This window comes from Alnus glutinosa, chromosome 4 (assembly GCF_958979055.1).
Source record: "Alnus glutinosa chromosome 4, dhAlnGlut1.1, whole genome shotgun sequence".
NCBI lineage: Eukaryota > Viridiplantae > Streptophyta > Magnoliopsida > Fagales > Betulaceae > Alnus > Alnus glutinosa.
The window spans coordinates 2,569,084-2,593,762 of record NC_084889.1 but is presented as its reverse complement, the minus strand read 5'-3'; the positions used below and the strand labels follow the sequence as shown (position 1 = coordinate 2,593,762).

The 24,679-nt window shown below is 33.7% G+C and overlaps 1 protein-coding gene across 1 annotated transcript; it reads right to left on the bottom strand.

Moving 5' to 3' along the window:
- Positions 1 to 18,027: 18,027 nt before the first annotated feature.
- LOC133865343 (uncharacterized) lies at positions 18,028 to 23,108 on the bottom strand. The gene is made up of 5 exons (XM_062301735.1): positions 22,888 to 23,108; positions 22,444 to 22,814; positions 21,120 to 21,315; positions 20,186 to 20,317; positions 18,028 to 18,382 (listed from the first exon to the last, which is right to left on the bottom strand). Exons 2-5 carry the CDS (start codon positions 22,740 to 22,742, stop codon positions 18,260 to 18,262), a joined length of 750 nt encoding a protein of 249 aa, XP_062157719.1. The 5' UTR covers positions 22,743 to 22,814; positions 22,888 to 23,108; the 3' UTR covers positions 18,028 to 18,259.
- Positions 23,109 to 24,679: the final 1,571 nt, after the last annotated feature.

Here is a 24,679-nt window from a genome sequence, read left to right as displayed (position 1 = left end):
CCGACAGGGACAAATATTCCACGATTTTAGTCCCACGTATGTATGGCGAAATTGGATAGGGAGATAGCTGCCCGTACAAATACGGGCAGCTATGACACCTGCGCTCCACCTGCTTCTGCTACTAGAACTGTAGAACACCTGTCCGACCATGTGGTTTACTGTCTGACCATATTTTATAGAGGAATGCTAGGCATCCACATACTTATTTTTAGAATTTAGTTTTAAATTGATGTATCATAATCCCATGAAATCTATCATTTTGAGAAGTGTGCCACAATCCTATTGGATTGTGACACATCAGTTTGGAACCAAATTCTGAAAAAAAGTGTTGGGATATCTAGCATTTATCTATTTTATAAGCTATTGTAAGAAACACGTGCTTTTATAATAACATTAATAAAAGGCTAAAGTATTTTTGTACAATATAATTGTATAATATTTATACAATACAAGATACATAGTGGAATTTATGTGAAGAAGACCCATCATATGGATCCTATCCGATGTATCTTATGTTGTGCAATTATATTGTGCACCAATCATAATTCTAAAAAAAAATAAAACACATATATTTTAAAAATACTTGTTATTTTATCAAATTGATTTATAAAAATTGATTACAAACTGAATATAAAAAGTACATATTTTTTTTTAATAGTTTTTCAACATTTATTAGGATGATAATTCAGAGGAACGCTAGATATCTAATTTTTTTTTTTTTTTAAAATTTAGTTTCAATTTGATGTGTCATAATTTTATGAGATTTATTATTTTGAGAAATGTATTACAATTTCATATGATTGTGACACATAATGTTATAATCAAATTCTTAAAAAAAAAATAAATAAAAAATGTTAAAATGTTAAGCATTTTTCACCCATTAATTTAATGTACAATCCAACTCATGTCTTTTCAAGATTAATCTATTTTTATTTCCTCACAGATTTGTTTAAGATTCTCCATTAATGATCAGTATCACACGTGTCCAATATTGGACACACAAATACCTTCATTTATTTTCTTTCTGTTTTGTCAAATTCACTAGTCCAGTCCAGAATGACAGATTGACTTTCCTATTATGTCGCACAAATTCCTTTGGGGATGCCAAAATTAAGCACAGAATTAACTTTGTGTATGTGGACTATACATCGGACCTCTAGATTTTCAGGATAATTCTATGAAAAATTTCTTAAACTTAATCATTATTTCAGATTAATGATAAGCCGGAAAATTATTGTCAACTACTAATGGGATATGCAAGAACGTTTTAAATTAATTCATTCTAGGTAATCATGATCAATATATCGCAACTCTCACCAGAAAAAAGAGAAATATATAGGCATGACTACTCAAGTAATTAGTTAGCTAGGGTTTATTCTATCTTGCCAAGTGGCATTTATGTCACATCTAAATATAGAAGCATATATAGCATCTAAGGTAAATAATTTTAGCAAATAATTAGAGTTTACTACAATATATAAATGTATATATAAATTATATGTCCTAGTGCCCGACATATTTATACATTAGTCACATGTTATACACTGTTAAATGCAACAAAATAAAATATTATTTATAAAATAAATGTATCTGCATTTGTCACGTCTTGACTTATTTGTTGAATTTAGGTGCATGCATGCTTAATACGGGGTTTATGTCCTTATTGAGAATCTCTTGGAAGTGAAATAAACTATGTGTTGTTGATTTTATGGGAGATGGCGACAGTGTACGTGGATTGTTATAGGAACTAGAAATTGTTTGTACTAGCTAGTTGAATTATGAAAATCAAATAAGGGAGGAAATTTCGGCCTCAAAAAGATTGGACATTCTAGGAGTGAAAATGATATGTTAATCAACCTTGATATGTATTGTTGTAATTGGGACAGGTAACCAAAAAGACAACACCCGCGGGACCTCCTTAATTAATTACGAAGAAATTAACAACTAGCTACCAATTTCTATTGACTTGGACAGTATTGTCATAACTAGGCAGAAGACAGGAGGCTTGTAATAATCGAAACACTGTTAAAAAAATAGATATTACATCATAAGATTGCTTCTAGATTTAGTCATTGTGGATAACGATGATTAGAAGAATGGAAAAAGCCTATTGCACAATAAGGTTATACAACACATAAGTCTCACTCCATATATCAAGTACTGTTGTGCATGTGTATACTTACGTTGGACAAAAAGGAAGGCACAAAAGATAAGCTTTTAGGGCTAAAAAATTGTAGAAGCAATTTTTTTTCTCTCTGTTTTTGGGATGAATATTCATTGAAAAGCAAATATCTCCATTAGTTGTAGGAGAAAATCCTTTGATTTCTCAATCATACACGAAACATTAATACAAAAGAAAATAGTCTATGTTCCTCCTCAAGGAGTCTAGCTAATCTCGATAGCGTGAAATTAGACATATCTTTTGAAGAGTCCAATTCGTATAGGACTAGCATTCAATTGAGTTCACAGTTATCTTATCTCATATTTTGTAGGAAAAAAGCTTATCCCGACAAATCTGGAATAGAGTCCTTCTGTGATGTTTTAGGGAGTTATGGATGGAGCTTATCCCATAAATCTCGCATGTAATATCAGGATAAGAATCCAGTATACTCTATCTATATCACCTTATGGCAGTCCTGAGAAATCCATTTCCGGGACCAACTGGATATGGACATTTCCTAAGAAATCCATTACTACCACATGTAATTGATGATTTTATAAAGTCTATCAAAGCAATTAACTAAATGCGAAAATTAAATGCATGATAAGAAAATAACATCAATTGAGAAATGTCATTTAATGCAGAAAGTTTGGTAAAAAAATAGTTCTAAATTGTTTGACAATCATTAAAGATTCACATTTATAATTAACCTTTCTTGTGCAATTAATTGCACTTTTTTTCTTTTTATTTATTGATGTACTTTTTGAAAAAAGAGTTTCATGTTGAACTCTACTGAATGCCTGTCCCTTTTTTTTTTTTTCTTTTTTTTTTTTTCTTCTTTTATATATATATATATATTCAAAAAAAAAAAAAAAAAAAAAAAAAAAATCTTTTTATATGGCTTATGTACACCATTACGCCACGTGTGCTAGTATTGCGTACGTGGTCGGTCCTTATGACTAAGGCAATACTTGTGGGCTTGAATTGGCAACGTAATTAATCGAGGTGCACTTAGTGTAACAAAATTTATTAACGAGCCACAAAGTTGCTTAGTTTGGCACACTCGAATCCATACACATGCACTCATCTTATAAACAACAATTTTCTCTTCTCTTTACTTCTTTTGAAAACTCTTATCTAGGCATTGTGTAGGAGGGGGTTATTTTTTTCTTTTTTTCTTTTTTTTTTTTATAAATTTCTCTCTTCCAACTTGTCTTAAAAAATGGTTCTCAACTCGAGAACTTTCTAAAAATATAAACTTACTGAAAACATTGTCTAATTAGAATGGAACTTTTGGGACTTATAACTTTGTCTTATCTTAAAACCTTCCTTGCTTAAATAATTCCATAAAAGGAAACTTACCTTAAGAGATCGAATAGTTCCCAAATCGAGAAATTTTTTAAAATAGAAACTTACTTCACATAATTAATTAGATTTGCTACTCTGTATCCTAGTTAGAATGAACACAAAGAGTCTTTTTCGGACCTTCCACTTTTTAGAAGTCTTGCTCTTTTCTTTTTTTTAATCCGAAAAATAATAATGTTTTCCAAAAACTATCATTAGTACAAACTCTAATTTATATTAGCTACCTATTTTCACAAAAGATCTCTTATAAATGTGTCTTATTTTGCATAAAACTTAAAAAAATATATATAAAATAAAAATTGAATTCAAGTTTTTAAAATATTATTTCTCATTAAGGAATATCGTTTCCCTCGTATGGACCTTGCAGATCTAATAGTAATTTTAAAAAATGAGAGGATGAGAAAAGACATGATGATGATGATGTACGGGCGTATATCACATCTCATGTTCAAAATAGTCTAATTGGCCATGGACTCTTTCTAACTAGTGTACTACTATTAAGGCCTACAACACTCTAAACAAGTCAAATTCACAGTATGCTACTAAAATGATTTGGGCTTAATTACTAAAACAACTTTTAAGCCTAAAAACTAAATTATATATATGGATCAAAGTGTACGTGTTCTAATCATGTTCTTAACAAAGATTTCCCAAAACCTATAATTTTCCTCAAACGGTTTAATTATTATATATATGTAAACTATATATGCAATTTTTACACTAAATGTTAAGAATTATTATAATTAAAAATATATATGAAATTTTTCATGTTTGGTATGATTTTGTACGTGTGCAAATAGAACTCCAAAATTTCTAATATATTTGCAAAATAATGATGTGGGTTGCACGCGTTGCCGCCCCCTTAGCTCTTTAACGGCAGATTTGTGCTTAATAATTACCTAGTACTCTATAAAAGGTGCCCCATTTTGGCTTTATAGAGATTTTTAGATCCGATCGATGTCGATCTACTATACATCCACCACCAGCCACATTTAAATCTGACAGGCATCGCAATGTTGCTCCGATCCTTAATTTCCGACGGCTCTGTAGGTCCAGTCATTTACATTAATGCATGTTGTCCTCCTTGCTGTGACTCTCCCGTCTTCTTCGAGTTCTAATTAATGAGAATCTATATTGTATTATTGTGGCAGTTCATCTATTGCTCTATCTCACAAACCGCCACTTTTGACGGCCCTTTAATATTGAACCGGGCTACTCGATCATGTGCCAATATCAAATTAATTTTTTAGCTTTATTTGTACATTAATTATAATATTTGCATGTAGAGGTACCCCCACCCCTCGATCTTCTTGCAACTTCTTTCTCTGTTTTAATGTAATCTCACTTAAATTAACTAATTAAAAATTATTATTATTATTATTATTTTTTTAAAAAAACATATATGTTTTGAAATCTTGGTGCTGGGGTACGTCAATGTAGACTGTAGAGGTACCCCACCTCTCTTCTTGCATCTTCTTTTTCTGTTTTGGTGTAATTAATCTCACTTAAATAAATAATTTTCTTAAAATAAATAAATAAATAATGTTGAGGAATCTTGGTGTCGGGGGACGCTCGGGGGTAGGGGCGGCCAGTGGCGTCCAGCTCAGTCGTGGGGGTTCTTAAGATCTTGACCATTTGGGATGGAATTAGCCCTTGATTCTTGAAGGCCCCATATATATATGTCGATACGTACGGAAGAACAAGGGCACACTCAGAACTTTCCCGAGCCTGGGGACCCCACCTCAGTGGCAGACTGTCACCATTAAGGCTAGCTGGATTTTAAACTTGTCAAGATCCTGGTGGTCCACGTAAGAGGCAGACTTGATACTTGTCGTGATCCTGGTTGGCCATTTCGAGAGTCTTCCGATACGAGAAGGCCCGCGAATTCCCTTCCTAATTCACCAATCACAATGCACCCTCTTATTACAACCAAGTGAATGGAAGATGTAACTCGAATCTTTGGTGTGTATATATATATATATGTACGTAGTAGGCTTAGTTTTACTATATCCCGCTAATTTCTTTCTGCTTCTCCGGCCTTAATTAATTGGTTTCTTCTATATATATATATTCTTTTTCTACCTTAATTTATCTTTTATTTTAGTTACAAGATGAAGAAAATAATTAAAAATCTTTGCTGTCATTGAGAATCTGAGATGGTAAGGAAAGATGAGAAGGAAGAAAATATTAGATCGTGAATTCCGTGGCCATGCATGAGGATATATAGGAGGCAAAATAATGTCAATCAAAGAAATTAGAGAAAAAATTTCTTGATGTTTCTTTAATCATATTAACATTACAATTCTATCGAATGTTGATGAGTGTCTTAAAACGATTAAATTAACTATTTTTTATCTGTTTAAATTTTTAGAATAGTTAATTAGTGATTTAATTAACATGGTTCCAAGTTTAAATTTTGCAATATTTGTCATTCAACTTTCAGTTCAATTAAATATTTTTAATGTTTAGTCTCAATTATTAAACTTTTAGAATAAGCATTAACGTACAAAGTGCACCATGCATGCATTGACGAAGAGTAATTCTCCATAGAAAAGAAATTCGACCAGGCTCACACACTATATGTATTTCAACGTTTTGGGGATATATCGTAACCTGGCCTGTTCTGTATATATGTTGTAAACCCTTACCCAATCATGTGGTGTTATTTATCCACAGGATGATCGAGAAAACAATATCACAATTCAGTCCCATAATTAATTAAGAAATTGATCAATATATATATATATATATAGAGAGAGAGAGAGAGAGAGACGCGCGAACGGAAGTCTGTGTCAAAAATATATGTGACAACGAGAATATATCTCATACGGAATTTAATTGCTGGTCATCGTCTGCATCATTCTCCACTTTCCTCATGGCTCTCCTCACATAGTCACATGCTACCATTCCAGAAAAGCTTGCTTGCTGCGAGGCTTTAGCGTACTTCAACGTCCAAAATCATGCATGGGAGGAATGAAAAGTAAGTACTGCGAGTTTGCGAACGTGTTACGTGTCGAGTATTCAACGTTCCTCGTACAAAGTTCGACACATCCCTGGTATCACTTGCTTCGGAGGTGTCAATCAATCACAGGAAGATATCTTTTGAAGATATTCGGATTATCAATTATTTGGGGGCAGGTGTCCGCCTCCTACATGCTCATGTGTACTATCATTTTATAATCTTCTAATCGATCTTTTATATATATAATGCCTTCGGTAATGCTAAAATTACTACAAATACATTGTAAATGTATAACTCCAAGATATATTGTAGAGAACCCACATGTATAAGTTTTACTTCATTGTGTCTTAGAGTTGTACACTTGTAGTATATTTGTAGTGCATGTATCACTTCCATGTAGCCTTTAACTATTACATTATTAATTAAGTGATAGTATGTTATGTTATTGTTAATTAGTTTACATTTTTAAAAAAAATAATAATTAATTAAGTAAAAAATTATCATGACATGCACTGGATCGATCATATGAATTCGAATCTTATCTTACATTTAAATTTTATTAAAATTAAAAATTTGACGTGCATTATATATATATATATCATATTCAAGAGAGATCTTAGTAAATAAATCCACACATGCATGAGAAGGATTATTAAAATATTAATTAAGTAGTTAAATTTATCTTATTTAAAGCATTTCCAGTAATAATAGTCAAAGTAGCTATTGAAAAAGTATAACTCTCTATTTTAGCTATTATTTTTTCTATAATCTCTCCAACAGATTCTCTATCCTACCCTTTACTTGCATTTAAATAATATTTTATGTGGAAAGAAGTGTGAAAGAAATAGAGAGAGAGAGAGAGAGAGAAAGTAGGAAAGAGAGGGAGAAAATAATAAAAAAAAATGTTTATAGTGTAAATAGTGAATAGGCACAAGAGCTTATTTAGAGCATCTCCACAGGCTAGTCAAATGCCTCAAAATAGTCAAGTTTGACTATTATGAGCGATTTTTTGCCTCCACCAGAATAGGCCGAATAGATTATTTTCCTTCTAGTATGAATAGTGAATAAGCAATTTTTTTATTATTATCTTTATCCCTTTCCTTCTCCCCCTCTCTCTCTCTTTCCCTCTCTTTCTTTCACATTGTTAGAGTGTGTATAGAAGAGAGTAGTACTTTTTCAATAGCTATTTTGGCTATTATTGCTAGAGATGCTTTTACTATTCATACTAAAAGGAGAAAAAAAAATAATAATAATCTATTTTGCCTATTCTACTGGAGAAGAAAAAATGGCTCATAATAGTCAAATTTGACTATTATGAACCGTTTTCCTATTTTGTTGGAGATGCTCTTAATCAGATTAAATTTGTTGATGGGATAAATAAGAGTTTTTTAATATTTCTAAATGATTGATTAATTATAGATAAATGCTATTTACTATTCTCTCATCCTCCCTAACTTTTTTTTTTTAAAAAAAATATGTGCTATACATCATTCTTCTATATATCCTTCTTCCATCCTCCCACTCTTCAAAATCACAATTGGATTTGTGGGGGCCTAATGTGGGATACACATGATCTCCACATATCTAATGGCGATTTAGAAAAAATGAAAAAATGAATCATTTTTCTTTTTAAAATTAATCATTGATTGGATCTGTAAAATTAACTCACACCGGCCTTCACTTATGTAGGTCCTAAAATTTTATGGTTGATATTCAAAATATGAGGATGAAGAAGGATGCATGGGAGATTGATAAATAAATAGGATTTATGTTAATTTATTGATTATATATGTCCACTTCTAATTAAGTATATGCTTGTGAGCAGCGCGGACACCACAATATATGGTTTTTGTTTATTTGGTTTCTAGTATTTGAACCTTCTTTTTCTTCCTAAAGAATCATTATAATATAAAATTGCACTTTCAATGCATATATTTGATCACTAAAGAGTCCGCTTTCTAATGCTTAATTATGAGTGGAGAGCAACTGTTGGTTTCCTAAATATATAATGCTCTCCCCATTTACCAGAGCTTTAGTGCTGTTATCATGCACATCACGAATTATGGCTTCTGCCTTGGATTTATGATAAGGACAAGGTTTTCTTTCAAATTTTGTTAAAATATCTTATTCTTCTTTTTTTTTTTTTTACAAAAAAAAAAAAAAAAAAAAAAAAAAAAAAAAAAAATTCAATCTACTAAACTTATATATGTCAAAAATACATGCGATTCTCACATTAAATTTCTTAAAATTAGGGCTAAAAAAGCTGGCAATTAACGCTTACTTCTAACCGCCTTTAAAAGCATTTTTGAAAAGGCATTTAGCGGTTATAATCGCAAAATGACAAGGCATCAATCATGAATTTACTTGGGCATAGTCATTAAGGCTCAAATCTGGTATTAAAAAAATAAAAAAAAAGCAATTAGTGTTGGTGGTTATTATTTTTAATAACCGCCCTAGATGATTGTGATTAATTAGTGGTTTAAGCCAATAACTACTAACTACTAACCGCAACAACCTTTTCATCCATACTTAAAATGCATGCATATAATTGATCTACATGCCTAGCTAGTAGCTAATAATTAACCCAAACCTCTTCAATCTTGAATTTGATTTCATACAGCATGGTTATCTTCAAGAAAGACTAGATACAATGAAAGAAATACACCACCCATTCCCATTTTTCAGAAGATCAGACTTTGATATGTCGGAGTAGGCCACAGGCTAGCTAGGACGTAAGCCTAGAAGACATATGCAAGATGGGTCGATATTATTTCTGAAATTCATTGCAGGAATTATGCATGGTCTATATATATACACTAGCAAATTATTAAATTGTCACTTATTTTAAAAGTTTAAGCAGATAGAAATATGTAAATTTAATCATTTAATCAACACTTTAACACAAAGTTGATCGAAGCTATAAATTTGCAATATATATCATTTCACGCAAGAGAGAAGGAAACAGAGATGATCGAGTAATGCTAGAGGTATTAAATTTTTTACTTAAGAGATGAATACTAAGATAATGATGTAGAGCTTATTTATCAATACTAATAACATTTATTTTTATTAATTGTATTCATCATCTCTAATGAATAAACTTAGCACCAATATCTGGATCCATCTGACTGGTCAATATATTCATGGCACCAATGATCACTTCCTGGCATGTGACATAAACCAGAAGAGAGAGAGAGAGGTGGCAGTAGCAGTAGCAGCTATGGTGGTGTCATACTGTCATTGGAAGCCCTAGCTAGGACCATGCACGCCCACTGCCCATAGTACGCGCGCTTTTTACCGCGCAACTCGCATGGCGCGTAGTTTACGACGACATATATGCAGTCTGCGCGCGGGAAGATAATTATAAGAATGCCCTCTTGAATGTTCTCTTCTTTTTCGGCTTTTATTATAATATAATTGTCGCACAGTCTTTGATAAGGATGACTTAAATAGAATATAATTGAACATACTCGCGATGAAATGAAAATTAAATAGAAAAGTCTATAAAAAATAAAAAAAAAAAAAAAAATTAAATAGAAAAGTGGTAGGAAAAGAGAAAACATAAATAAAGATTAAAAAATGGTTCGATATTATATATATATATATATATATATATATACGTTCATTACAAGAGAAGAGTACTTTAAAACGACTGTAATTTGTTTTTATTTTACTTAATATTTATAGAGCTTAATTACAAATTAATTGAATTTATTCAAATATAATCTAATCCCTATTCAAACCTTTTATTTAGGTAATCTAATCCTCTATGATAAAATATCTATTAATATCATATAATCCAACAATAATCATATTATAAGAGCATATAATTAAAGAGATGAACAAGATTATATTCCTAGTCGCATGAGCTTTTTCTTTTTTGGTGTTTTTTTATTGGTCTAATTAATTAAGCACAAATTTGTCAGCTAAAAGTAAAGCAAATTTGGGTGAGGCTATTTCTTAGTGTCACAATTAGGGTTTCTTAAAATCTCAAAAAGACTAGAAGACGTTATAATTAGGGTTCTTAAAATCATTTATATAGCCTAAATTCCGTGTCTGAATAATCCACTCGATCACTACCAATATATATATATATATATATATAAAGACAAAAAAGAATAATCCACTCACTTTCCTTATCTAAAATATCACGCCTTGCCTAACATATAAAAGGCAAAAATATTGAAAAATCATTCTCCTCCCAACCTCTCCAAAGTAGATTCTTAGTTGTGTCCCTACCTTTATTTATTGCCATGAAGAGGCAAAATATCTTTCAAGAAGAATCTTGCTTGCCTTTTTTAGAAAAAGAAAGATAATGTAGAAAATGTTCAAAAGTTATATATTTTGTTATTGAAAATTAGTCAAATTTCAAGTTCGTCATTTAAAAATTTCACCAAATTGGTCTTTGTTTTTTCAAAAATATATTTTTCATTTTATTTTTCTTCTCATCGATCCGTCTATTGGAATACTGACAGGGACAAAACTAGGGGAGGCCGGTAGGGGCCATGGTCCCCCCACCCCTCCCCCCTCAATTTTTCCAAAAAAAAAAGTAAAAAAAGTAAAAAAATTTATAAGGTAAAAAAAAAATTAGCCTACTCGCTCCTACTAACAAACTTTTTTGGCCTCTGCCCATAAGAGCTTCAGACTTCGTCCCAGTTAACTGATGGCATGCACATACTTATGTGAGTAGTTTTTTGATTATATGACACGGTTTCAAAACTGGGCCTAATCAGCTACGTACTAATTAACTGAGGGTAAACATGCATTAGACAATTGCCAAATATATGAGTTAATTTTCTTAATATATACCTGAAAGACTATCAAATGTGGCTCATTAATCCTCTCACATTTGATCCGGAAGTTGATTATCCTTTTCTAGTTTGAAAATTAAACAATTTCGTACATAAAAAAAAAAAAGAGAGAAAGAAAGAAAAATGATCACCTCAAGCAACTCCTTCATTACTCCATTCCTATAGGTGATCGGAATACGAGAAAAAAGAAACAAAATTTGGTTTTTTAAAATATCTTGAAGAGTATTATCTTTACTCGATCTTCACGCCAGTTGAGGAAACTAACATTCTCAAATTCAAGTGGGCCCACAACAGAGCCTTGGGCCCAGTCGGCCTAACAACGCCTGCTCGGTCGTTAAGGTCTCGAATATCGAATATTCTTAAAAGCGTCTCATGAACATCCTCGATCACTAGAATTGGGGATGAGCACGGCCGAACGGTCTCATAAAACCATTGTCTTGGGAACACTAGAAGAACACACCGTATGCCCATATTTAGTTGGTCCCGATAACGACTTTTTCGTGATCACTACGAAACGATATGGATGAAACATACTTCAATGTTTATCTTGAAATTACGGTCAGGATCCATGGAATAAGGTTTGATTTCATGAATTATTAGCAAGTTGCAGAAGGACTCCATCTCGTGTTTTCCGGGATAAGCTCTTATCCCACAAAATATGGGATAAGATACATGATTCCTATATGAAATCAGCTGATAGGAAGTCCTACCCAAACTGGACTTTTAGAAAGATAAGTCCGATCCCATATGATCTAGGAATCAGACTCTTAATAGAATTGTATTAGAACACTCCAATTATCTTAGAATTGTGTGCTTATAAATAGGTTTCGACTCCATGTACGAATTTACTTTGATCTCTCTGAATTTACTCTACTCTCAATACTCTTTGAAATTGTCTATTAGAATCTGATTTAGGCATTAGAAGCTGTTTAATAGGTTTTCATATCAACTACTTAAAACAATTCACGTAATACATGTAAAATTAGTTTGATAAATGGATATAAAGAGTAGCGTTACTATAAACTAATTTGGCACAAAATTTTCAATACATTTGAAATTCGGGTGATTTTGAAGGACTAAGCATATAATTTAACTTTTAGAAAATTAAATTAATAAAAAAATTCACTTTGAAAAGTAGACATGTATCTTGAGACATCCCCAAAAGGAAAATATTATCTTTAAATTGAAACAAAAGAAGTTTCAATGTAATTTTAGTTTGTTGCTTAGGTAGCTGCTTTAAGCTAGGATTTGTTCCTAGTTTAGTGGTTAGGGATTCTGTATCTCTAGTCACTATCTCAGGCCTATGGCCGTGTTCTATAGTTTCTGGACTGGATGTCTGCCTTCGGGCTGTTGTAGTTGCCTTCGGGCTTGGTTTTATATTTTAATTGAAAGTTTCAGTTTTGTTAAAAAAAAAAAAAAAAAAAAAAAAAAAAAGAAGTTTCAATGTAATAAATAAAAAGGACGACTCAATCTCATATGTTTGCTCAGGATAAAAGCCCGCCCCCTAAATGTTTGGGAAAAAAAAAATTATGTAATTTTTTAATCTTTTTTTTTTTTTTTGTCCTAACAATAATGTCTTTACAAAATTACAAATTCCTATAAATTAAATCAAAACATTCATTTCCTTGTAATTGCTCAAAAAAAAAAAAAAAAAAAAAAATTTAAGACAGCTTAACCTAGCCTCAGCCCAAGAAGTTACCCTCAAATTTGGACTGATATTGAACTAAAAAAATTCAACCCAAAACCAAAATTAGACACTATAAATGATAAAAATATAGTATATAAAAAAATAAAAAAATAAAATTATTTATTATTATACTTTATTATTTTAATTTCACCCCTACTAAAATAGATTTCTAGCTCCGTCATTGTCCAGGATATTGAGACAATGGACAAAACTCAAAACGTTATAGAAGTCAAAATTTTAAATTGTAATTTCGTTATAACAAAAAATATCATTCACTAATATATCCAAATAAGGAAATCTAACTAATTAATTTGAAGGATAATTACGATAAACTCTCCTTAACAGTTAACATAAGCTGTTCCTGTGACACCTTATCTAAGCATGCATGCATGTTGTTCACATACACGTACGGATCTTTTATCCGAAATTTCATGTCTAAATTTATTGTACATTTGATCCGACAACTTAGATTATAGAGTGTGTATAATAAAGAGAAATGTTAGAGCTCTTTTTATTGTTTTTTTTATTGTCATTTTGAATGATATGGATTTAATAAAATAAATAAATAAATATATATATATATATATATATATATATATATATATATATATATATCTCAAAAGCTAGGTAACCTACGGAATGCAACTTTTTAAGCAAAAAAAAATTAAATTCACGTCATTTAAAATAATACCAAAAGGACGCTGGAAAGAGTTTAAACATTTTTTTATAATAAATATTGGAGAAGATGTAAATTCTTATTTGACAAGCAAGTGGAATACATACACACACATGCACCTCGTGAAAAATATATTTTTTGGCACTCTTTTTCCATAACATGGCTAATATGTCAACAAATTGGAAACACTAAAGACATTCTACATTCTAGACGGAAGATCCAAGTAGTTTCGGTTCCCATTCCGGTTGCTCATTTTGAGCCGAGTTACCGGCTGGACGGAACGGTGTGTCGAGAGCATTTGTATTGACCCTTGGAAAAGGGCTAGTCACATATATATTATTATTTTAAAAAGACTAATTAAGTTACAATAGAACTTCTTAATTAGAATAACTTATAAAACTCAATCTTATCTAGTAAGTAATCAATATGAGACTTAACACTCATGATCACGTTTATTGTTAACTATATATATTTTTTGAGTCTAAAACTTATCACATGATTGGCTGATTGAAAAAAAAAAAAAACTATCAAAATTAGACTTGAATTCATAATTTGACCTCTTGATCGATGAAAAATTCTGATTAAACCCTTGCGAATTACCAAATATTTTAGACATGATTTGGTCCATGCAAGTTCGAGTGAACAATTAATCTCTGGAGGGCCATACTATTGACGGATCTACAATACAAATTTCCATGAATGACTATCAGCCCAACTCATTCAAGAGAATTGGGAGACTACAGAGGGCCTAACTTCCGACAGACTCTCGGGAGGCTGCCCACCAAATTGCTAGGAGGCTGACGACCCAAGTACAGCTAGGGCCTAAAGGGCTCGGCGGCTTGCAGCCTAAACGGCTCAGCAAGGACCCTAACACATCCTCACTTAGGAAATGAATCGATCTTTACGTTAGTTAAAGACTACTGGCCGGCAAGAATTTCCGAAACCCTAGATCAGAGGCAAAGGACAAAGGCCTATAAAAGGAAAACTAGGGCATTCATTCAAGTATGCCTAATTGACCCAACAGTCAAAACTCTCTCTTGCCTCACAAAAACAGACTTGAGCGTAGGAGTAGTTGATTCCTCCAAAAAAAAAAAAAAAAAAAAAATTCCCCTTGCAGATCCTCCTTCTAGCTAGTTGCGTACGGTCACAGTACTAGATACTAACAATCTATATATATATATATATATATATATATATATATATATATATATATATATCTTCCAACCCGTCAGCAGGCCAGGGGGTATGGTTACGTAGCCCATGGAGGCCGTACCACGGTAAAGTTGCGGAACTTGAGTTTAGTAGCTAAACAAACAAGTGCATACGAGGTACGTACAAAAAAGCGAAACCAAATCAAATTAAAAGTAGAATCGAATAATTAATATTCACGCTTTCCTTTTTGACGTTTTTGCTAATGCCTAATGCATGCATATCATGATGCTTACTTTTATGTTCCCATCCAATATGCTTATCGCCTTAACTTGATCTTATCCAATCTCCTCATCTTCATATATTCTTTAACAACACATATACATATGTGTGTGTGTGAAAAGCTTCCACAGCTTCGTAGCAGCATGCCAGCATTGCAACTTGGTTTACTTTCTCTCAGCCGCAGCTTTTTAAAAGCAGAGCAAAAATATACTAATGGAATCTTCAAGTGACCATGAACATGATGATGATATAATATATTTAATTACCATGCATACATGATACAACACATGTTTTACTTACTCCTCGATCCTTGAATACACGCACATCGATCGATCAAGAAAGATGTTTGACCATGAAAAGGCAGGAGGTGAAAAGTTGGGGGAAAAGAGCAGATAAGAAAATAAAGATTACTTTTTTTGTTTGCTCGGAGCACCTTAAAGGCTTAAACTCGACCAATCAACAAAAAGATAAAGATGTGCTATAGCTGTTTCACATTACCAGCCAAGAAATTGTGGCTGTGAGCGCAGAAAGAGTGTAATATATCCATATCAATCAACGCCATTCAGCCAATGAGAGGTGATCTTCAAAGGAACCGATGCAAATGATCATTCTGCTATTTCACCGTTCCAGCTGGAGGATCTCCGAAAGTGTATGAATTATTGGTTTGTGTTGAAGTATTTTGGAATCTAATTTAACAAAGAGACAAAAGCCAAGACAGTGACAGATTAATTGCACCCACAGTTTTATTCCGATCAATGCATGGGTGGATAGATTACATAGGGGGCGGTCAAAATGCACTCATAATTACTGTTGATACACCGACTATACACGTTAAAAAAAAAATCTGCACAAAAGGACAAAGAAAGTTAGAGAGACTAGCTCGAAAACTAGCCAAGATCACTTTCAATGCTTAAGTCAGTAATTAGGGAAGAGAGGCAAATTAAGGGCCGAATGAACTTACTTCCTTTCTATTTATAGGCCACAAGGCTTTACAAAGTCTGATTCATCTTCCCGCTCACTCGTTTTAAACGCGGGCGGTTTCTCTCACGGGTATCGGAGGAGGTTATAATACAACATGGTCCATAGCAGCTAAATCGAGCAAAGAGGATCTCAAATGGTTGTTTCAAGTGGATGTGTGTAGCCCGTCGTGACATAGAGGTAGCCCAACACTTTCAGCCTTGCGTGCGCTCGCTTCTCAAACTTGGCTAGTTATGTGTCAGATCCCATCAGCCTTTTGTGACCTTATGGGCTTTGGGCCAACAGATGGTAACGGATGGTATGAGCTTCGTTGCTGCCCAAGCCCAAAAGAGTCATTACTGACTGGGCCCAAAGGGCCAATTGCTCCACAATTCTTGTGAGTGACTTAGGGTGCGTTTGGAATTGCGATTTCGTAGAGAAAAAGTGCGATTTTAAACCAAATCGCAGAAAGTAAACCGTTTGAAAACTGCGTTTTTACAAAATTGCGATTTGAAAACGCAGAAAAGTGCTTATTCAAATCGCAGGCAATAAGGTACTTTTTTGAAAACGCAGTATTTTAAAAGGCTAAACTGCGATTTTGCCAGACGCTTAATTGCGTTTTTAAAAATCAATTTTTTAAATCGCACTTTTTGAAATCGCAAACCCAAACGGACCCTCAATAGTGTGTTTGGTTTGAATAAAATGTAGAATAATATTCTACCTTTTTTTAAAAAAAATAAATTATATTTTATTCAAATTTTTTTAAATTTTATCTTACAAAGTTAAAATTTGTAATTCGTGCAGTAATATTCTAATTCAAAAAAATTTAACACCCAAATTAATGGACCATTAATCATTAAGTGAGATTATGAGAATTCTGGTAAAGGCAGTGTGATCCCTTGTCATCCTTTGTTGACTAGGCTGTCCGGGTTCTTCTTTTGTCGAGTGGGTTAAGGTTTTCCCTCAAACTTCTATATCAATTCTCCACTACGCAAAAGGCTAAGGTGAGGCCACGTGTGTCTAGTACTCCTCAGGTGGGGGCATCTAGGCACGTTGGAGAATTCTCGACATTTGTTGGGACATTTTTTCACCATCTCCTCAGAATCTTTTTGCATGGTGGGCTAGTAATAGCTTGTCAGGAATGTTTTTGCGAGCTACAAATTCGAGCTCCTGATCGAGTGTTCCCACATACACCTTTATGGATCTCTATCTCTAGGCTCATTTCACAGGTAAATGATCCGAATGGTTTATCACAACTCTCTTCATCTATAAGAGGTAAATAGATATTTCTCTTTCCTCTAGCTTTGATTTGAATGAATATTTAAATGGTATAAATAAAAGAAAATGAAAGTTATTGTATAGTATATTTGAATAGAGAATAAAAAAAATAGCTTTAGTTCTCTAAATTTAAAAAAAATTTAAACAATAATGCATTCCCATTTCGTCCCACCTATTATTATTCCTCATAATGATACCAAACCCCTAGACCTGGTTTTTCACCCTTTTCCCTGCTTTATTGGTTGTTTTATTTTCCCAAAAACAAGAAGAAAAAAAAAGAAAAAAGAAAAAAAAAGTGAAGATGTCACTTTATTTAATAAAACTAATATTCTTGATTCGCATAACTAATTAACAGTCACTTTATTTTATTTGTATTTGGTTTAGCGTTAAAAGTTAATATGTGATGATGAGCTACAATTATTTGGAGTCTTTCACTGTGCATAGAGTAACTGATGATGATGTGGCAAGTATCATGTGGACCGTTGCGTCAATTTGTAAAGGACATGTAGTAGAAGTTGTAGTACTCCTAACGATACTCTTTCAATTTCCATATCTAAACTGTCAACAGAGGCGAAATGGGACTAAAAATTAATCTGCTGTGATGTGTGATATTGTATCAAACACATCCCGGGGCTGCCATATCTTAAGAGACAGCACTGTAAAATTGGGCTCTAATCTAAGGCATGTGTAAAAATGACATAATGAAATACAAAAAAGAATATATAAGTAATTAAATGATATTTAACTTGAGATGCTGCTTGAGTTGAATTGTAATCAACAAAGATCAATGAGCCCACCGGGCAGCAGGCAAAACAAAATATCACCCAGTTGCTGGTGGAACAGTAAACTTAAATCTCTAAATGTGATCTAACTGCAGTCCTCGGATGTTTCATTTGGCACTACACCCGGTTAAATGCAAACTGAACTCTTATTATGCCTTTTGACCAAATGAATTTTCAAGAATTGGGACCCCCGGTCCATATATCAAACGGCAGCGCTCGCTGAATGAACCTACCAGGCGAGAGACCACTTCCTTGAAGAACATGGACGCAACCTAACAAACAGAAAGGCCGTCAGAATTAGAATAATTCTAGATGGTCTTCATCACAATATAGAAGTCCTGTTCAAAAGTCTTTCCAATATATATATACTAGATAAAGTGGAGAATTGCATTTAAAACATTAAACAACTGGTGTATACTGATAAACCCACAAAGAAATGAAGAAATGAAAAACTCTTGATTGAATTGAAATTGAGAAAAAAACTCATAGGACGAGGTGCAGAACCACAGTGCAAAGAGAACTGATTTTCTTCCACCCACACAGACCAACTCTCATTATTTTTAAAGACAATCATCACACCCCACGACTTAGTTTCCTAGCCACAAAATTTTCCACAAACCAACAAGCTCACCACGTCACTCACACTTACATGCAAGACAACCACCATCCTACTCACTCAAAAACACCCATTAAACCCACTCTAGCCATTACAAGTTTTCACACCCCACGGCACTATACCACCCATGTGGCACAATACATACACGACACTCTTCCACACTCCAAAAATAACCGCCTACATCCCTTTTTTTCCCCAGAACAAACAAATCCTCGCCCTAGTGCTCTATTCTCCCATGTTTTTCCAGAGTGCAAAGAAGAGCACTCCCCCTTTCCTATTTTTCCAGGCCAAACATTAACCTAAAAAATTAAAAGGGAAAGCTTTTTAGATGACTATAGCACCCACAATGCAACAAGTCATACAAAGATTATGGCCAAATAAGCCAAAAAAAAAAAAAAAAAAAGAAAAAAAAAAAAAAAAAAGAAAGAAAGACCGAGAAGTAGCTGTAATTAAAGTTCATAGTTAATAGAGGAAACTAATTGGTACAAGCAACTGGAACTTAAGTAACAGACTTAGACAGAACCAAGCATTGGAACAGCCAAACCCAGGTTTCAATGTCAGGATCATGTTTGACATGTCTAAAACTTTTTCTAAGTTTTGGAGGAGGGGGAAGTTATGTCCAGATAAAGAGTATAGGGTCTGGAATGGGGGGAAAAGGAAGGAAAATTGTAGAACCTCAAGGTTGTTGCACAAATAGAGGTCATAAGATGAGAGCGATGGCAACTGAAGATAGTTATGGGGTTTCTCAGTAATCTCCCTTGCCAACTTGATATTAGGTCTCATATTCCTCAAACCATAGAATTTTTTAGACAAACACCCCCTAAATCTCAATTAAACCCATGAACATGCAAAGACAAAAAACAAAAAGACAAAATTCTCAAAGAACCAAACATCCAAACCTTGGGCCAAGTTGGGGGTGGAGACAGTCCAACCACACGTGGTAAGTTCATCTTCAAGAATTATTAAAGCTCTAATCACAGTTGTTGCTGTTGCTGTTCCTTAGTATGGCTGAGACAGTCCACCAGATGACAGTCTGCCGAACACCATTTTGGATGAATCCATGGCCAGAAGAGGCATTGAGAATGAAATGTGAGATTGTCACTGGGAATTCTAAAGGGAGTTATGGCTTAGGCTGCGTACAGGTGGTGACACTCTGGTTGTCAGGTTGTGGGTTGTGACAGGTGAGTGATTGGAGGTATGGGTATTTGATGGTCAGATCAGCAGATTGAGTGGGTGTGGGGATCTTTGGACTACAACCACCCCACACCCAAAAGAAAAGAAAAAAAAGGAAGGTAGTTAGCTACAACTATCATCTCAATGTTATTTCCTCCTTGAAGATGTCAATTTCCAAAGGGTACATAAAAAAAAAAACGACAACTAAAGTCCTCAATAAACATGATATTAATGTTGACAAAGCTAGGAAGATGATATATTCCAGAATGGACTAGAGGAAAATCACCTGTCGGTAAAGTGGTGACTGGAACTTAAAATCCACCAGAAAATGAAGGCTGCAAGTTCCTGGAACTGGTCCCGGATTGAACTCCCATATGTTTATCAGGTGGTCAAACAGGGTACTATCCTTTGCAGTAGTCTGAAAAAACATAAAATAAATAAAAAGTTCATCAACAGGCCCACTGGAAAAAACACCATATGAAATTAAAAATCAGTTTCACAACCAAGGATGTAAAGAAACTAAATCTTGTTAAGCATCCAATTAAACAAATGCAAATATAAAGAACTAACCAACGTATTTTTAACACTCCAATACACCACCTAAAGGCTCACAGACATGGCAGCCAACAACTACTCCTTTTATAACTGATACAAAGAGTAAACAAAAGCTCTAATAAGTATTGACGTAGTCAGCAGGTCATAACAACTAGTAGTGTAAACCCAAAGCACAGAACGCATAAGATGCTGATGCTCGACACATATTTGCACGCTGAGTCGCTGCTTGAATTAATTTGTGTCAACTAGAAATTTGGTGTTTTTTTATTTCAGCTCACGACTCCAAAAGCCAACAAGTCATTACTTAACCGAAACAAATAGAGCTCTTAAAGTAGAGCTCTTCAAGTAGAGATCTTCTAGCATTTTCTAATTTGTAATTAGTATGATTCTCAACATAACACCAAGATTTCATCCAAATCTGCCTCAAGTCAGCCTAAGATAATTGCTATACTCATTTTGAGCCATTTTGTCTACCCTCAATCATGCCCATCACATTATTCAACAGTATAAAAGTGTCATATAAGTCGCAAAGATATTCTTTCTCACAAACTCTCAGATCATAAAAAAACTATACTACTAATTGTTATACAATATATTTTCCATCAAAAGGGAAGGGAAAAGACAATTTTTATAACCACCACAAAAACAGAAAGGAAGTCGGCTACCTTTAGAGACTTTGGCCTGTTCAATTCTACATGGGAAGTGTAACTTTCAACAAGAAATTTGAAACCAATCTCCAGCTCAGCGTCAAAAGATCCATCTGGATAGTGTTTAAGTATCTCAGACCGCTGACACCATGGGACAAAACCATGATACAAGTCAACAGCTGCAACTACATCAAACAACTGCTCTGGCGAATACCTAAATGAAAATATTTCAATCAGCTGAAGTCTCCATCACTAGAAATCAGAAGGGTCCAAATAACAATGTAATGCAACCATGAGACATCATATTCAATGAATATGTTCCTCCATGACCAAGGATGAAATTCGGCTAATAAGCCAACCAAAATCTAACGTTCATTATGTGACACTGAAACTTGCAAATGAAATGCGCTTGTGTGACTAAGGATCAAGGGTTAATATGTCATGAGTGACTATGCATCTCGTTGGGGAGATTAATTAATACCTTGGGAAACCTTCCCGACGTTCCCGTAAGGCCTTAACATAATAGGTTTGATCACCACTTAACCTAAAAGCTTAAGCCTATGAAATTTGGGTCCAATTATATTTTATTAATCGCTTACGCTCTTTGATTATTATCCAATGTGAAACTTAAAATCTCACACCCGCACATGTATTCTCCAACACATCTCAACTAACAAAAAAATTAGTAACATACTAAACTAAGTATGGCAGCTATGATTAACCAAGAAACTACGAGTTTGTTTGGCAACGCTTTTTGCCCAAGCATTTTTGCTTTCCACCCAAAAAGCAAAAACATTAACAAACAACTCAAAACACTCACAAAATACTCAAAACTGCTTTCACTTTTATATCAAATCAAAAACATTTTAAAAAAAAAAAAACCCTTCCAAAAAGTTTTGCCAAAACTACTTTCAACTTTATGCCAAATCAAAACACTTTTTCAAAAAAAGAAAAAGAAAAAAGCACTCTAAAAAAATTTGCCAATCGAACTTGTATCTTTTACTAGCAACTATTCCCCCCACCCCAACCCGAAAATATTTGAAAGCAATAAGACACACAGCATAGAATATCCAATCACGATCCTCTCCATTTCAAGTAGAGGAACATTTTATGATTCATATTAGGTAGAATGGTGTACATGTTGCAATAAAACAAAATAACTGGCAATCATGCACACAGGTAGATGGACCAACTCGTCCATTCAAAATGTGATGCTAGAAAGAGGCTTTAAATCCTTAAAATTGCATCACATTGGCACACAACCGATTGTTAAATCCTTCAAACAAAATTGCATCACATTGGCACAAAACCGACAAAACAGAAAGGCATTCAACGAAATTACCCCAACACAAGCTTCTCCTCGTAAACCTTGGACAGAACTCCGCCCTCGTCACCATCTCCGCAACCGAGAAACCGCCTCGTTTGAACAGTGTGAGCATTATCAAACAACCTCCGCGACCAAAGATTAAGATGCTTGTCCGAATATTGAGCCGACGGGGCAATTCCGCTAAAGCAACGAATTTGATCAAGTCTCTGCACCTCCCTAGTGTTCTTCACGGACCCAATCAAACGTACGATGCCGTTTTTACGGGTTGTTACGGACCGGACCGCCTTCGAGGTGCTCGAAATGAATGACGGCATCGAAAATTTTGAAAATTAGGAACCCTATCTTGAACTGAATCAACCCAAGATCTTGGGAAGCCCCGAAGAAACCTACAAAAAAAAAAAAAAAAGATCAGAATAGTAATTAATAATATAAAGCAGTGAAGAAACACAAACAACCTACCTGAAATTGCGTATCCAAGGCTCTGACAGTGAAGCGAAATCGGAGGATATTCGTGTTGCCCTTCTTAAACACGACTTTACTGCCTAGTATTTTTTTCAAAACTGCCTATTCCAGAGTGTGTGAATCCATTCGAACCAAAATACCTTTGGGTCTCCTCCGTCTCCGTGGAATATTAATCATTTCAAGTAAAGAAAGTAATTAGATGTGATGTAAAAGAGAAGAGGAGAGGAGAGGTGGGATATATATACAGGGGATGGGAGAGGTGACCGGCTGAGTAGGTGAGGATTGGGAGAGTGAGGCAAAGACGTTAGGGATTTCTGCACCGCTTATACTAGCCAAGCGGTCGTGAAAGTCACAACATCAATGATATTTCCTATTTTGTCATGACTAATGAAGAGTTGGTCGTGGCACGTGGCAGGATCATATCAATTTTGCCTCCAACACTTGACAATCCATTTTAGAGTATTATTAGTATTATTGATAAAAGATTTTACACTAAAAAAGGAGCAAAAAAGAAAGCAGTTTTTGTCATAAGAGAAATGCTAGATTTCATAATTTGAATTTAAATTGATTTGAAATTTGAAATGTGTCTCGACTTTATTAGATTTGTTCTAAACTGCCAGCTGTTTTGAAGTAGCCCCACGAACTACCAACGCTTGGACTTTCGTCCTTCAAACTACCAACAAAATTAATAAACACTAAGAACTCGTTTGGCAAATCGATTTTTATTTTTGTGTTTGAAAATTGTTTTCGAGAATAGAAATAAAAAACCATGTTCTGTTGTTTTTTCGTTGAAAAAGTGTTTGGCAAACTACTTTTAAAAACAGTTTTTAAAATAGAAAACAATATCCAAAGCGTTTGGACAATTGTTTTCAAAACAGTTTTCACTTAATAAAAAAATAGAAAATTGTTTGACGTTTCTATATATTTTTTGTTTTTTTCATTTATTAGGTGATTTTCAAACAGAATTTTGTCAAATTTATGTCATTAGACTTATAGTGTGTCCCATTTTTTTGAATAAACTTGTCCAATAAAATTAAATTGATCAACTATGACCCATTGTTCAACATGCATCTAATAATAACATTAAAAATTCCTTGTACAGTCATGATAGATACAAGATTGTAGAAGAATTGGAGCCGAAATCCCCAATCAAATATACTTCTCAAACCAGGTTTGATACGAAGACTCATTTGTCTTTCAATAATAGCAATAATCCATTTATCTAAATACTACAAAAGTTGAGGGAATAAAGATTACAAATAATACAAAATATTAATCCTTCCATAGCCTCAATACTTGGTACTAATAATGTCAAGTAGTGTCGTTTACATTACATTAGCTGCACATGATAGCTAATAACTAGTTAAATATAACCGATTTCAAAAGTTATACACATCTAATCATTTCCGAAGGTCATTTGCATTGCACTATTGAGAACGCAGATAACATTGTAACTCTATCAGGTCGTGGTCCCTGTTGCAGCACCTCACCAAAGACAGAAAGAGCTTCTCTCACCAGCCCCAGGCGCACATAATTTGACATCACATTTCTCTTATTTATGGTGTGTAGATTTCTCTCATACAATCATTACAAAATGGAGGAGGCTTTTCCCCTTATTTACCCAATGAGTTCTACTGTCACTACCCAAGAGACCCAAGCCAGCCACGGAGAAAACCTCAAGAATTGTATTTTTTTTTAGATGAATCAAATCTCTTATGACCAAACAATGAGACAACATACACTTCCCAACAAAAAATTGGAAAAACAGAGCTACTCACAATAGCTACAA

Excerpts from the sequence above, each read along its gene's own strand:
- LOC133865343 (XM_062301735.1), bottom strand. The coding sequence starts at position 22,742 with ATGCCGTCATTCATTTCGAGCACCTCGAAGGCGGTCCGGTCCGTAACA. Across the intron at positions 21,316-22,443 it reads GAGGAGAAGCTTGTGTTGGG|GTATTCGCCAGAGCAGTTGT; the intron begins GTAATTTCGTTG and ends ATTTTCATTTAG. Across the intron at positions 18,383-20,185 it reads AGTCACCACTTTACCGACAG|GTTGCGTCCATGTTCTTCAA; the intron begins GTGATTTTCCTC and ends TCTGTTTGTTAG.